Genomic DNA, 15,945 nt, shown 5'->3' on the forward strand with positions numbered 1-15,945 from the left:
ACTTTCTCAGCTCTGGTTACCTGAGGCATACCACCTTAATACTCTGTCCCTTCCTCAACTGAAAAGGAAGGGGGTTAAATGAACCTGTCAGTTTCACTGTGTGTGTGTGTATGACATTTATCATCTGATCTCAGCCCTTTGGAATTAGACTTTGTGGACTGTGAACTGCTAATATGGGGTGGTAGAGAGTTGTCAACTTTAATGAGCATTTGTTTTAACAGCTACTTAAAGCTCAGAAGAAGGCCCAGAGAAGGGAGCACATGCTAAAACTTGAGGCTGAGAAGAAAAAACTTCGTACTATACTTCAAGTTCAGTATGTATTACAGAACCTGACACAGGAACATGTACAGAAGGATTTCAAAGGGGGCTTGAATGGTGCAGTGTATTTGCCTTTAAAAGAACTTGACTACCTCATTAAATTTTCAAAACTGACCTGCCCTGAAAGAAATGAAAGTCTGAGGTAAGCTAATGAAAATATTTTCCTAAAAGGAAACATATGATATTTTAGCCTACTTTTAAATTTTTTATGTTCATAGTATTTATATATATATACACATACAGATAATAACATGTTTGTATTATAGTATATATGTATAGAGAGATCGAGAGAGAGAAATTAAGAAAATACTCATTTCATTTACCCTGGGAAACATTGGCCAGACCAGACTGTGACAGGATTGATATTGATAGGCTAGAAGGAAAGTCAATTTGAATGATCTCACTAACGTGCTTTTTTAATTGTAACTTTGATTTAAAAAATGATACAAGTTTGCCTCTGTCCAAGTATTAATTATAAGACTGATTATGTGTTATACTTAAAGTTTTGTTTTTTGGTTGTTTTTTTTTTTTTTTTTTTTTTTTTAATTATCTTGGGCTCTTAACATTACCTGAGAGTCTGCCTTCTTACTACTGCTGTATTGAAGTGGAGGTAAATGGAATTTAACTTGGCCAGTATCATTAAACTTTCAAAGTGAGAATCATTTGGTGGTTGTCTTATGCTGTGAATAAGTACTGAGAAACAAATCTGGTAATTTAAGAGACAAAGTCAGCAAATTGAGGCTACCCAATTTTTCCCCCTATAGTTATTCTGGTTTGATGGAGGAAATCAGCTAATGAATAGATCTCTGTGCTTCTGCTTTGTTAGATACAGGTCCTTCCTGTGTTGTGTCTGTTGGCCATGCTAAAGCACAGTCAGATTTCAGTTGTTATTGGAAATCAGTCCTGTATCGGGGGGAAAAAACCTAATAAAACTTAATTTTAACCTATATATAGCCATATATATATATTTTTTATTTCCATTCTGATCGTCTAGTCCATCATCTTTATCTATTTGGTTGTTTCCTTCTCTTCACTTTAATGGATTTAGGGTGTGTGGCTTACTTTAATATGTGTAAGTGAAATATAGTTTGGAAAATAAACTGCTGTCTTTATTTTTTTAGAGATTTCATTTACTTATTTGATAGAGATCACAAGTAGGCAGAGAGGCAGGCAGAGAGAGAGGGGGAAGCAGGCTCCCTGCTGAGCAGAGAGCCTGATGCAGGGCTCGATCCCAGGACCCCAAGTTCATGACCTGAGCCCAAAACAGAGGCTTAACCCACTGAGCCACCAAGGCGCCCCTAAACTGCTGTCTTTAAAGTCAAATGCTGTCTCTTAATATTGCCATTTCACTGTTCTTTCATCTAGGACATATGGTTGATAATTAATGACACTGCACTGACAGCCTTAAACTCTGCTTTGTCTATTCCTTAATAGTTATATTTGCTAAAATATTTTTGTTTTAAGGGAAAATGTTTACATCTGAAATCCCTCACTGGGTATTTAGTCATCTTCTATAAAATTTGAACTTTTTCATTTTGAGAGAGTAAAAAGACAAAATTAGCATTGAATATCTTGACTGTTGATGAACAATACTGTATAAATTGTATTGCTCCATATATATGTATATATATATATATGCATGTATCTTTAAAACTACTTTGTGCTTCTGCTGCTTTTCCTTGTCAGTGTTGAAGACCAGATGGAGCAGTCATCCTTGTACTTTTGGGACCTTTTGGAAGGTAGTGAGAAAGCAGTGGTAGGAACGACATGTGAGTTTTCTCTTCTCTGGACTTATGCAGTAAATACTAGACTTTGTTTCGAAGTTTAGGGCTGTTCTGTTGTTTGTTTTGATATTGAGGGCTGAAACTGTCAGTCCATTAGAATTTACCTGTCAGGCAATACTACCTTCATTTGGAGAATGATCTCTGTTTAGTTCTTTTAAAAGCAGCTATTGTCTGATTACACTCATAGAATGGAACCTAAGTAGAGTTTTGAAGTGGCAAGTCACTATGATTTGGGAACAAGAGCTAAAGACTCATACTGGCTTAACCATTTGGGGTTCAGTTTTCTGCATGGTAGTACCTTTTCTATTTAGGAATCTTAAATCCACACATTGTTAATAGTAAGGCTTATCTACCAGATCTGAGAAAATATGAATGGTATGGGTACATGGTTTATTGAAACATTGTTGTCTATCGATCTGGAAATGATCTAGAGAGAAAGAGTCCTTTTGGCTTCCAAATAGACTTTGGTCAAATGACCAAGTACATATAGACATGAAGTACATAGGTTTTTTTGTTTGTTTGTTTGTTTTGTTTTAAGATTTTATTTGACAGAGAGAGAGAGACAGAGAGAGGGGGAACACAAGCAGGGAGAGTGGGGAGGGAGAAACTGGCTTCCTGCTGAGCAGAGAGCCTGATGCTGGGCTCCATCCCAGGATCCTGGGATCATGACCTGAGCTGAGGGCAGAAGCTTAATGTCTGAGCCACCTGGCACCCTGAAGTACATAGTTTTGTGTACTAGCTTAGGATAATGAAAATGCTAGAAGTGAGTAAACATTTTTGTTAGTAGTGATTGCTTCCTTTTAAAAAATATCTAAGTATGCAGTATAACTATTCAAAATTCCTAAGTCCTTCCAAGTTTAAATCATAGAAATTTTTTTCTTGGTTACAATGCAAAATGATATGAATAACTTTGGGGGACATAGTTTGGCGTTTCTTATAAAATGCTTACTATGTGACCAAATAATTACACTCATAGTACCCAAGAGAATTGTAAACGTACATTCACATAAGTACTGTACATGAATGTTTGTATCGTCTTTATTAATGATAGCGCCAGACTGGATACAGCCTAGATGTACATCAGTTGATAATTGATAAACAAAATGTGGTATGTCCATACTGTAGAATGTGCTCAGTAATAAAGGAATGAAATGTTGATACATGCGACAACATGGATGTGAATCTCAGTAATTATGCTGAGTGAAAGAAGCCAGACCAAAAAATAAGTACATAGTGTATGATTCCATTTATATGGAATTCTAGAAAGGATATAACTAGAATGATAGTAGGTCCGTGGTCCCCAGGGTGTGGGTGGAGGGGATTGATATAAAAGGGGCATGAGGGAACTTTTGAATTGATGAAAATGTTTTATATCCTGGTTCTGGTGGGAGTAACGTCCTGTGTTGTATCTGTTAAAACTATACACTTAAAATGACTGAACCCATTTCAAATGGTGGAAATGGAGGCCCAGAGAAACTTAAATGACTTGCTAAACTTTGAAATTCTGATCTTTAAAATTTATTTTGGTTCAGCATAAAACAAAGATGTACTGCATATTTACTCTTCATGGTACTGACCAGTTCTTCGAATTCCCCCAATGTAGGATATTATGGCATACTGTAACTAGGATAAAATTATCTTAGGATTTCTGTCCAAATAATTTTCATGAACTGTTAGGTTATGTGATAACTAAGTCTTAATCACTCTTTCTTAGACAAACACATGAAAGATCTGCTGTCTAAATTGCTGAACTCAGGCTATTTTGAGAGTATCCCAGTCCCAAAAAATGCTAAGGAAAAAGAAGTATCATTGGAGGAAGAAATGCTATTAAAATCAGAGAAGAAAAAACAGTTATTGAAAACTGAATCTGTCAAAGAGTCAGGTTTGTTGTGATCTCAGAAATTCTTTAAAGTGGTTGCATTTTTAATACTTAACACAAAATGAGTCAAGTCATTGTAAAAAGATTGCCTTATTTTGATTTGTCAATTTCTATATGCATGGAAATACCTACTTATAGCAGGATAAACTTAGGTTTAGAATATGTCTGTAGGCTTTATTACCATATTTACAGATTGAACCTTAGCAGAAACGTAAGGTTATTCTTTGTTATAAGAGAATATACTGTTCAAATGAGGCCTTTATGGAATTTGAATGGATTTCTTTTATAAACTGTTAGTAATTCAGTTTAAATTTCAGTTTAAAGTAATTCAGTTTAAAATTGTGTAAAATGCTCATAGTAGAATCCAGAATGGTAGTAGAATGAGAACAGAAATAAAGTTAACATATTTGGAAAAAATGTGCCAAAGTCAGTGAAGGGAATAAACTTTTCAAAATTCCGCTTTTCTGGGGGGAAGAGATACTTTGAATCAGTGTCACTTTTGTTCTTGTTTGTTGGGACTCATTTGATTTAGAAAATTCCACTTCTGTGTAGGTAGTCCAGGACAGGGTTCCGGTAGCCTCTACTAGCATGGTTCACGTTATTTCTCATGTTTATTTTCTCTTTGTTCTTAACACTAGGTCTGATGCTTTAGTGTCTCCATTCCCTTACCACCTTCTATCCTTAAGCTGGCTTTTAGGAGGCCTTTAAGGGCCTATAGGAGGCCTTTTAAGGCCTGTATTTCAAGCTGAGATGACTAATTTTTACCCCATGGCTTGGAGCTATAGTTTCAACTTGAAAAGAGTTGTATTTGTGCATAAGAAGTGATAGCCTTATTTTCTTTCTTTCTTTCCTTTTTTTTTTGGTAGTCTTACTTTCAATCAAAAATCAGTTTATAGCTGGAACTTGACTTTAGAAAAGTGGCATTTAAGGAGAGTTACTAGCTTCAGCTAGCTTCAGACCACATGCTTTTGACCAACAAGCAATAGTGGGGATTATTACTCCTGCTGTGAATATATTTCATTGTACTATCCTTTTCCTCTTACTCTTCTGAAATATGTCACTAGAATGACTATAGTTGTAATCAGCCTCAAAATATTTGGTTTATTTAGTACTCAAGGGAGTATTATCTTTCCAGAGTCTCTTATGGAACTTGCACAGCCAGAGATACAACCCCAGGAGGTAAGTTTCTGAAAGGTAATTTGATGATTTTGGTTTTTGAGACTTTTTTATAGTTTGTTTAGGAGCTGAGGCTCTGACATTAGATTTCTTAAGCTTGAATACCAGCTTGCTGCTTACTTAGCTTAGTGACTTTGGGTAAGATGTTAAGCCCAGCTGTGTCTGTTGTCCTTCTATGTAAAATGGGGATACTAATAATGCCTGCCTCATGTTACTGTGAGGATTAAAGGAGTTCAGTTCTAAATTGCTTAGAATTTGGCCTGGCACACAATAACTGCTCAAGTGTTAGCTGCTGTGTTTGGCCCTTGTGTTAGAATTTAAAGATGGGTAGGATTTTGCATTTGTCAGAATTTACTCATATTGGTAATTGAATATTTGTTCTCTTTCTGAAGTGACATTAAAATTTTTGGAAGCTGAAAAGAATGGAAGGGTCAGAGTCAAAGTACAATTGATACGTAATAGAAATAAAAGGCTGGTAATTCAGGAAGCCTAACACTTAAGGTTAAATAGTGTAAATGTGTATAATTGAACCATCTTCTGCCTTAACATTTTAGGGAGTCAGGTGGGTAGAGTGGTCTAAGGTTGGCAGAGACAGAACAACCTTGGTAAAAGAGCCTGAATCAAGCAAACTCGGCACTGTGATGTATAGTTCTTACTAGTTTTAGATGAGTCAGGTATAGATTGCTACTTTTGAAGTATTGAAGGTGGTATTTTTGTTCATTGAGAGAAAAGGAATGGACAAAAAAGTAGGATGGTCTTCTCAAGTATGATAGGGATGGAAATTTCCCATTAGCATAGTGACTCAGACCAAGGGACATAGGAATACTAACAGAATTGAGTGTTCCCCTCAAGGTCTTTTACAAATTTTGTGACTCAGGCACGTTTTTTTCCTCTGCTAGTTTCTTAACAGACGCTACATGACCGAAGTAGATTATTCAAGCAAACAAGATGAAGAGCAATCCTGGGAAGCAGATTATGCTAGAAAACCAAATCTCCCCAAATGTTGGGATATGCTTACTGAACCAGATGGTCAGGAAAAGAAACAGGAATCCTTCAAATCCTGGGAGCCTTCTGTTAAGCACCAGGAGGTATCAAAGCCTGCAGTTTCCTTAGAACAGAGGAAACAAGATCCAAAACTCAGGTCCACTCTGCAGGAAGAGCAGAAGAAGCAGGATGTCTCCAAACCCAAGCCAGCTCCTAGCCAGTGGAAGCAAGAAGCTCCTAAATCCAAAACAGGATATATTCAAGAAGAACAGAAGAAGCAGGAGACACCAAAGCCTTGGCCGGTTCAGCTGCAGAAAGAACAGGATCCAAAGAAGCAATCTCCAAAGTCTTGGACACCTTCTGTGCAGAATGACCAGGACATCACCAAGTCATGGACCACTACCGTGTGTGAAGACCAGGATTCAAGGCAGCCAGAGACTCCCAAATCCTGGGAAAACAATGTTGAGAGTCAAAAACACCCCTTAACACCGCAATCACAGATTTCTCCAAAGTCCTGGGGGGTAGCTCCAGCAAGCCTCATACCAAATGACCAGCTCCTGCCCAGGAAGTTTAATACAGAACCCAAAGATGTGAGTTTGTTTTTATCAGTCTGCTTTGGTCAATGTAGGCATAAATAAAAACTTGTAATAATTTTTTAGTCCTCTTAAAAAAAAAATCTATGAGACCCATGTTAAATATATAAAATATTTCACTTAATTCTTTAATGCGTAGTTTATTGTTTTCCCTAGAAAATTGGAAGTAGACCTAGTCTGTGTTTTGAGCCTAACCTGAGATGAAATTTCCACAGTTAGAATATACTGTTTGAATGCCATAATTTTAATGACATGGTATGACATAAAAATAGTGGATGGTTTGAACAAGATAATACGAACAAGTCAGAAAAATAAAAGCATGTCATAGGATGAGGGGCTTTTTTTTTTTTTCTTTTAACACTATATTTCACTTATTATCTTCCACCTGGCACACAGATGACTTCTTCTGACAGAAGTTACACTTTTCTGTATTTTCTTGTTTCTCTTTCACTCACTCATTTGTAATCGTTCGGATTAGTCTGTATTCTTTGGTGGTTTTGTGGTTGCAGATATTCCAGAAGGTGGGGTAGGATCTGAATTAGTTTTGTTTCTGTTTTGAAATGAGAATTTTCTGGAGATGGAAACTATAGATTTTTAGTATTCTGTAACTAGATTTTGGAGTATGAGATTTAGTTCAAATATAAGACCTTACTCTGTTAATGATAACCCATTTCAGGAAGATAAGACTTACAATGAATAATCTTTGGATGCAGTGCTATTTAGTTTATTAAATTACAAGGTATTTACTCCTATTGTAATGTAAAGTTGTTTCAAGCTTGCTTGCTAAGAAATATGAACTTCTCATCTTTCCAGTGTTTTCCTGTAATGTTTCCTGCACTTGCATGTCGTTTTACCCCAGAGGCTTTCTGATAAGTCTTTGGTCCTCTAACAGTAGGAAAAACATTTATGTGGAGAAATCAAAGCATTGCATTTTATAAATAAATTGTCCCTACCTTATGGCAAGAGAATTTTAGTGTTGTCTTTCTTTTGCTTGCCTTTCTTCCTCTTTTCTTCAAATGCTAGTATCAATCTTTCTGACCCTGTAGAAGATTGATAGTCTTGTTTCATTAACCAGATATCACACAACAGTAATTGTGATATGATTTTGAGAAACTTATTTTAGAAACCAATTTAGTATTTTAGTAAAGCTGTTATAAAAAAACCCAATTTAGGGGTGCCTGGGTAGCTCAGAGGGTTAAGCCTCAGCCTTCGGCTCAGGTCATGATCTCAGGGTCCTGGGATCGAGCCCCGCATCGGGCTTGCTCAGCAGGATGCCTGCTTCCTCCTCTCTCTCTGCCTGCCTCTCTGCCTACTTGTGATCTTTGTCTATCAAATAAATAAATAAAATATTAAAAAAATTAAAATAAAACCCAATTTAAAATTCCATTAGGTATTGCAGTACTGAGCCTTTACCATACCAGAATATTATGCTATTTGTTGAATAATGTTTAAAATCAGTGCTTTGTTGGAAAGGCCGAAACTCATTTAATTTGCTTTTAATGATACAGGCAACATTATATTGAAGTTGCAGGGCCTTTCAGTGACTGAGAGGACACTTTTCTGTACAGTATACTGTCTCTCTGTCTTGCAATCTCCGCTGTCTAGAATATGAATAAGTACAGTCAAGGGCAAAATAGAGTTCCAAATTAAGAGACTTGATAGATAATGTGAAATGAATCACTAAAGCTTGTACTTTCCCCCTAAGAGTCTTTCATACCTTCACTTAGGGTCTCTTAACTCTTATGACAATTTGGACATGCTTAGCTGTGTGACTTACTGGTGAATTAGAAGGTGAAGAGCTGGTCTGGTAGGGGGAGGCACACTGGCAGCTGTAAGTAGTTAACTATACAAGCATTAGGTCTAATTCAGGGTATACAGCATTGTAAGTGATTTAGTGTAAAGGCTAGCCTCTTTATAAACATAAGTAGCCCCCCAAAGTATACTTACTTGGTAACAAAATGTAATAGCATATTTCCTCAATTTTAGGATGTATATATTTTTACACCTTAAAGTTTCTGAAATCAGATGTTTAACAGTGGGGTGTATATTTAACGTGGTAGTAATTTTTTCCTCTAGGAAAGAATCATTTATATGTCTTACAGTTAGTGGCATCTTAAAAGGACATAAGCTGATTATCTACAATGAAAAAATTTTGGCAAGGACGTTCTGTTATTTTTGGTCTTCCCTTTAAAAAAAGGGGTGTTTTAGAAATTCTGCCATTAAAGAAAGGTGTTCTGAAGAGGAAAAGTGTTTAAAGTTGACTTAAATTATTTAGAAAATGCATTTATGTGGAAATTCATCTAAGATAAATCTGATAAATGGATTTTGCTATGTGTCTTGATTTCGTTAAGATGTAGCGATAGCTAGCTGAGTTTACTGAATTAGGATGTTGGATGTGAATTTCAGTCTTACACATTATGGATTTATTTTGTAGGTGCCTAAGCCTATGCATCAGCCTGTAGGTTCTTCCTCGACCCTTCCAAAGGATCCAATATTGAGGAAAGAAAAACTGCAGGATCTGATGACCCAGATTCAAGGAACTTGTAACTTTATGCAAGTATGAGTCATTCTTAAATGAATCTTGAATGATATTCCTGGGGCTACTAGTTTCTGATCTCAAGCATTACAATGAAATTGTTAAGAGCATAGATTTTGGTGTTCAGAATGTGGGTGAATCCTGGCTCTGCCATTTCTTAGCTCACACAGTTCAGGAAGGCTACTTCACTGTTTCAGTGTCTTTTGAAAAATGAGTTCTTATTCCTAAGTTTGTTGTGAGTAATGAACTAAACATTTAAAAAGTATAAGTGCTTAAATAATTTCTGCTGTAGATCATTGGTAATTTCCACTCAGACTGTGAGGACCTGCTCGGCTTGGAATTTGGTAGGTGCTGTTGTGTGTAGAAAATCCTAAGACATTTATTGCCTTCAAGAAGTTGTTATTCCAGTTGTAGAAGATTGTAGTGTTATGGCAGTAGTTAGGTGCTAAATTGTGTTGTACTGAGTCTTACAGAATTTCAGAATAGTATGGTAATTACTGAGGGAAGAAGTAGACAAATAAGATATTTTTGTGTAGTAAAAAGATCCTGAATTCTGGAAGTAGACCTGTGTTTAATCTCAGTTCTGCTATTTACTAGTTGTAAAATCTGTAGCAAGGTATTTAGCCTGTAACCCTCTACTTGTAAAATGAAGGAATTCCTTACTTACTTAGGTTATGTGAAGATAAAGGAAAAAACTAAAGTGGTTCTACAAGTGTAGCTTAAGTATTCAAAATGTTGGAAACATTTCTGGGAGAACCAGGATAGGCAGATGGGAGAAGAGAGTGGTTTCTCATTAGGAGAGGTTTAATAACAGCATGAGCTAGTTTAGTGGTTGAGATAAGATAATTAAACCCTCATTGGTAGGGCATAATAAAAGTGAGATTATAGGATTAATGCTTATGTTTAAGAGCTCAGGTCAAGTGGGGTTTTTTTTTTGTTGTTTTTTTGTTTTTTTTTCCCCCCCAAGGTAAGCCTTGGAATTACTTGACATAATTTTAAGGTTTGACAGTTACTTTAGATTTTATTTTTAACTCTTTTTTTCCTCTTAATGAAGACTAAGTTATTAACATTTTGTGATACTTACTAGCTAGATTCTTTATAGCTAATAGCTATGGATGACATCATGAATAATTTAATGGTATTAGCTTTTTTTGGTATTAGCTTTTAAATGAATAATTGTTTTTAGTTATGATTTAAAATCTTGTCTTTAGGAATCTATTCTGGATTTTGACAAACCTTCAAGTGCAATTCCATCGTCACAGCCGCCTTCAACTACTCCAGGTAGCCCCGTCGGTATGTACTCATCCTTAATACTCAGAATAAACGCGCATAGGTTTAATAGTTGTTTTCTTTTACAAATAATTTTGTAAGCATTAGACTGTGTGCTAATTTATTCTAAATGTATCTATATGTCATCAGTTATGTAAGGGTAAATTACCATTAAGACATTAGTATACTCATCTGATCTGTTTACATTTCATTTTATTTATTTTTTAGAATACTTTTTTTTTTTTCAAGATTTATTTATTTGTAAGAGAGAGAGAACATGAACGGGGGGAGAGGGGGAAGCAGGCTCCCTGCTGATCAAGGAGCCTGATGCGGGACTTGATTCCAGGACTCTGGAACCCAGGTGTCCCTCTGTTTGCATTTTAGGGAAAGTCTCCAGATGTTTGAATGGAGATGTGCAGTGGCTGTTTTTGCAGTATATGTTTTTTTGAAGTGACTGGAGTCCTTTCCACTCCATAAATCTAGTGCGGAAATTTTTCAGTCCTCATTATGAGTGAAATTACCTCATATTTAGTACACTGATTAACACAATAACTGATGATGCAGCTTAGAATTGAATCTGATCTGTTGTTCAAACTTTAGACTTCTTGCTCTACACTCATTTATCTCAGGGGAGGAATGAGGTAATTAAAGCCATAGTCCAGTTTGTAGTGAGGAGCAGACACCACCTAGATTGGTATAGTAATTCATGGGTGAAGTAAGGAGAGTAGAGAGTAATTAACAAAAGTGATGGACATTAACAAGAAGAAACTAAACCAAAACTGTATAATTGAAAATTATATTAATATACATGATCAAAGAGAAATCTGGAAAGACCTATGACTCAGCTAAGACTTATTTTGAAACTTGGAACTTGACTGTAAGTAGTTGATTACTATTCATGATAGCTCAGATTTTATCTTCCAGGGTACTATTACTGGTTATTTTTTAGAGTAATAATTCTTTTGGGAGACTTGGAATGCTGCTTTTGCCCCTCTAACCGTAAAGCATCATTATATATTATATATTATAGAAGGGACTAGTATTCTGTTCATCACTGATCCTCTGACTTTTTAAAGCTCTAATAGAAAATTCATGGTGAATTTGGGATCTAGTTCTTCCAGCACTGCTTTTTTTGGGTAAAGTGATAACTTTAGTTTCCTCTCAGTTGATATGCATAAGCTTTTCTCCTCTGTAGTTCACTGTTGATTTCACTCTTCACAGCATCTACAGAACAAAATCTATCCAGTCAAAGTGATTTTCTTCAAGAGCCATTACAGGTAACTTCTCTAAAGTAATCTTTTTTGGCTATTCAGGGAAGGAACTCTTGGGTGGGTAAGAATGCTTAGGCTTGCTGATTTCCTAATATACATTACTAAATTATTGAAAATAATGTTTTAGGGATATCTGATTTTTTAGATTAAGAACAACTAGTCTTCGAAAGGTTACCTAATGACCATGGGAAAGGAGATAACTGTTAGAAAAGAGAAGGCTAGCTGACTCTAGTAAGGAAAAAGCAAGTCTGAAAAATACAGAGATTCTTTGGGAATCTTTCTTTGCCATTGAGCTCTCTAAGTCACTTGGTATAGCAGCATGTAAAGGGTCTAAAGAAAGTTACTCATTTTGATTACCCATGGTTAGATGATCTCCCACCTCCCTCCATACGGAAGAGTTAACCTGAGGGACCAGATCTTTGAGATCCCTGATGCCACATTGCATTTCCATCATTAGTAAGTTTCAGGTTTGCTGCTTTTCTGCTTATTACTTAAAAAAAAAAAAAAAAAAGAAAAAGAAAAACAGAAAACCAAACAAACTTCTCATGATCCGTCTGAAAACCTTATGGCAATTTTCTTAACAGTAACAGCTCTGACAGGTTAAATATTTTGACCAGATGGCTCAACAGTTGTTGCTTTCCTGTCTAAAAACTTCTGAGTAAATACCATTTGTTTACAGTGGTTTATATTTAGTTTGATAAGGTGTGGCTCAGCTTTCAAAATGCGTTTGTTGAGTTGAGTCCCTCACCTCACCGATTGCTTTAAGGGTTCCATTTTATCTTGTTTTAGCTGTTAGGTTCTACATGAGGCTTTCATTTGACAAGTTTAAGTTTTTTGAAAAGCCACTGGTCTCATTTGGCAGGTCTGTGGGTGGCTGCATCAGAAGCCCTTGATCACTTCTGTTTCTAGATATCACCTTAGACCTGTCAGATCAGAATTTCCAGGGGTGTTATCTAGTCATCTGTATTAGTAATAAGCTTCCTGGGTGAATCTGCACATCCATTTTTTTGGGAACCACTGGTCTCCAGCTCACGTTTATGCACTAATACTAAAACTACCTTCAGCTGGTCTGCTTAACAATAATTTGTAAGCAAGAACTACCATAACTTCTGAATATTTGTTGTTAAATGAATCTTTTAACTAAAATTGAACAGCTTAAGTATCAAGTGCCTTGAGTTGCCTTAACTCTTGGGTAAGAGAGAGTTATGTCCCCACAACAGCCAGGCCCAATTCTTGCTACTTTAATGAGAGGACCAGAAGAAAGACCTAATTTTAGAAACACTATAGCCTCATAATAGTTCTGATATTTTGGTCAGATCTAAATTATTCCTATTTATTTAGGTGTATAAAGTGTTCCAAAGGATTTAAAAATGATTTTTCTTAAGACCTTTTTAAAGTTGGTCTCTGTTTCCTTCCCAGGAAGTGACTTTTCTGGTGACCACCTCTAGAGGGTCACTGATACATAACTGCTACAGATATTTGATAGCCATTCATTAGTTTCCAGTGTACCCATTATGTTACTTGGGCTTCTGAGAGTCACATCTCAAAGCATTTAGATAAAAGGCGTAGATTCATTGATAGTTCAGACTGTGCAATTGCTAAATTTTTGTAGATCTCTCTGTGTTATGTTCTAATATCTTTGTGCTATAGAATTCTAGCCACTTCAGGTTTTGTTTTGGTTTTTTTTTTAAGATTTTTATTAATTTATTTGACAGACAGAGATCACAAGTAGGCAGAGAGGCAGGCAGAGAGAGAGAGGAGGAAGCAGGCTCCCCACTGAGCAGAGAGCCTGATGTGGGGCTCCATCCCAGAACCCTGGGATCATGACCTGAGCCGAAGGCAGAGGCTTTAACCCACTGAGCCACCCAGGTGCCCCTCACTTCAGGTTTTTATTGGTGATAGTTGTCAAAACCTTAGTTCTGCTGTGCTCTCGATTTTTGTTTTATAAATATTAGCTTTACTTTTTGTTTCACAAATATTATTAGCTTTAATTTTTTGTTAGAATTTTGATGCTACTGTGATTTATGTATCCTTTCTATTTGTACTTCTACCTATCTCTTTAAGACATTGGGAGCACTGAGTGAAAGCATAGTTAGTAAGATCCCTGGCAGAACTGTGCCTGGAGTGTTGCATGTACGCTGAGCTGCTTCTGGTGAACTGCTGTTGATGTCAGATGGAAAATCTGGCCCAGGTTTCCAGGGCCAAGAATCTTGACCAGTGAGGATGGGATTAGATGTGTAGCTTTGGTGACCAGCCCTGGAAGGGCAATTTAGCTAACTTCTGGGGTTTAACTCTTAGCTCTAACAGTTAATTTTCGTGTGATCCTGGGTAAATTACCTAACCTTTCTTTGCCTCTTCCTTTTTGTCAATAAAATAGGGATAGTTGTATCTACCTCACAGGGTTATTGTTAGGATTCAGTATGTTAGTATGTATAAAGTGTTTGGTATAGTATTTGGCACTAGTGAGTGCTTGGTAGGAGTAACAGGAAGCCTAAGGCCCAAGAAGTAAAAAGTGAACAAAACATGTGTTTTATAATGTCTTACTATATTTTCCTGTGTCTAGGCTGCTGCTTCTTCAGTTACCTGTAGCTCAAATGTGTGCTTGGTTGCTACTGATCAGGCTTCTTCAGGATCTGAAACAGAATTTATGACCTCAGAGACTCCTGAGGTAATAAAAGACCAATTGTTTACTTTCTTTTTCTGTCTTAAAGAATAGCAGAACCAGCTTACCTTATGCATTGCAAGCACAGTCAGTTGAATGATACAACATTTATACTTTACTCATGTATTGCTTTCTGTAGATGTTGTGGTTTTGGAGCTTATACAGGTAACTTTGTTGTGACTTTGCCATATAAATAGACTTAATAGTGGTTGCCTTACCAGATAAAATAAATATGTCTGAATTGCTGATGTCAAAAAAGGTGAAAAGTTCTAGGTAGGATTAGTTCAAGTTTCTCACTGTATTTATATCGAAGGAATCCTTAGTGGAAAAATCTACTGTAACTGAAGGCTCAGTAAGTTTCTAGTGTTAGTATTAGCACTGCCTCAGTTGGAAAGATTTATATTCTCTTTTTGGGTAATTTTCTCAAGAGCATTTTGACAGTACAGTTGACCCTTCAACAACATGGGTTTGGACTGCGCAAGTCCACTTATAACATTTTTTTTTTTAATGAATACAGTATAGTATTGTAAATGTATTTTCCTTATGATTTTCTTTTTTAAAAGTTTTTAATTCCAATTAGTTAACATACAGTGTACAGTTTAGTGATTCAGCACTTCCTTAAATCACCTGGTACTTATCACAGTAAGTGTCCTCCTTAATACCCATCACTCACTCAACCCATCTCCCCACTCCCTCCCCTCTGGTAACCATCAGTTTGTTCTCTAGGATTAAGAGTCTGTTTATGGTTTATTGCTCTTTTTTTCCTCCACCCTTGCCCATTTGTTTTGTTTCTTAAATTCCACATATGAATGAAATCATATGGCATTTGTCTTCTCTGGTCAACTTATTTTGCTTGGCATTACACTCTCTAGCTACATCCTTGTTGTTGGAAATAGCAAGGTTTCATTCATTTTTTATGGCTGAATAGTATTTCATTGTTTGTGTATGCACATATAACTACATAACACATTTTCTTTACCCATTCATCAATTGATGGGCCTTAGATTTTCTTGACATTTTTCTCTAGGTTACCTTATTGTAAGAACACAGTATATAATACATACAACTTACAAAATACGTATTAATAGACTTTTTATGTTACTGGTAAGGCTGCCTGTCACTGGGCTATTAATAGTTAAGTTTTGGGGGAGTCAGAAGTTCTATGCAGGTTTGACTGTGGTGGTGGGGGGTGGTAAACACTCCTAACACCTGTGTTTTGCAGGGGTCAACTATATCAAGTTTGTGCTTTCAATTCTAAAGTGATAGTTTTTACTAAGTTTGAACAAAACCTTGAAGTAGATACAGCAAGTTACCATGATTTTTTGGGTTAATTTAGCAACTTTTAGGTTTGATTATTTTTGGTTAACCATTACCCAAGAGAATGTGCTCATTATAGAATATAAGAAAATACAGATACACATTAAGTTTTATGGTGCAGACTTGGTCTAAATTAAAATTACTTGGTTCCTCCTG

The 15,945-nt window shown here is 36.1% G+C and overlaps 1 protein-coding gene across 14 annotated transcripts in view; it reads left to right on the plus strand.

Annotated features, from left to right (window-relative positions):
* CAPRIN2 (caprin family member 2) overlaps window positions 1-15,945 on the plus strand; it is a 47,999-nt gene that overhangs the window by 20,762 nt on the left and 11,292 nt on the right. For 13 of the 14 annotated variants that reach the window (XM_046012489.1, XM_046012490.1, XM_046012492.1 and 10 more), the window contains exons 5-13: window positions 222-460; window positions 2,005-2,087; window positions 3,817-3,984; window positions 5,117-5,160; window positions 6,057-6,731; window positions 9,169-9,291; window positions 10,482-10,563; window positions 11,761-11,816; window positions 14,374-14,478. In XM_046012489.1, the coding sequence (XP_045868445.1) occupies window positions 222-460; window positions 2,005-2,087; window positions 3,817-3,984; window positions 5,117-5,160; window positions 6,057-6,731; window positions 9,169-9,291; window positions 10,482-10,563; window positions 11,761-11,816; window positions 14,374-14,478 (1,575 nt within the window). Of the gene's footprint in view, window positions 1-221; window positions 461-2,004; window positions 2,088-3,816; window positions 3,985-5,116; window positions 5,161-6,056; window positions 6,732-9,168; window positions 9,292-10,481; window positions 10,564-11,760; window positions 11,817-14,373; window positions 14,479-15,945 lie in introns of those variants that run through there. The other variant, XM_046012495.1, reaches the window with a different exon arrangement.

The sequence above is a fragment of the Meles meles genome, chromosome 7 (genome assembly GCF_922984935.1).
Source record: "Meles meles chromosome 7, mMelMel3.1 paternal haplotype, whole genome shotgun sequence".
In the NCBI taxonomy this organism is placed as follows: domain Eukaryota; kingdom Metazoa; phylum Chordata; class Mammalia; order Carnivora; family Mustelidae; genus Meles; species Meles meles.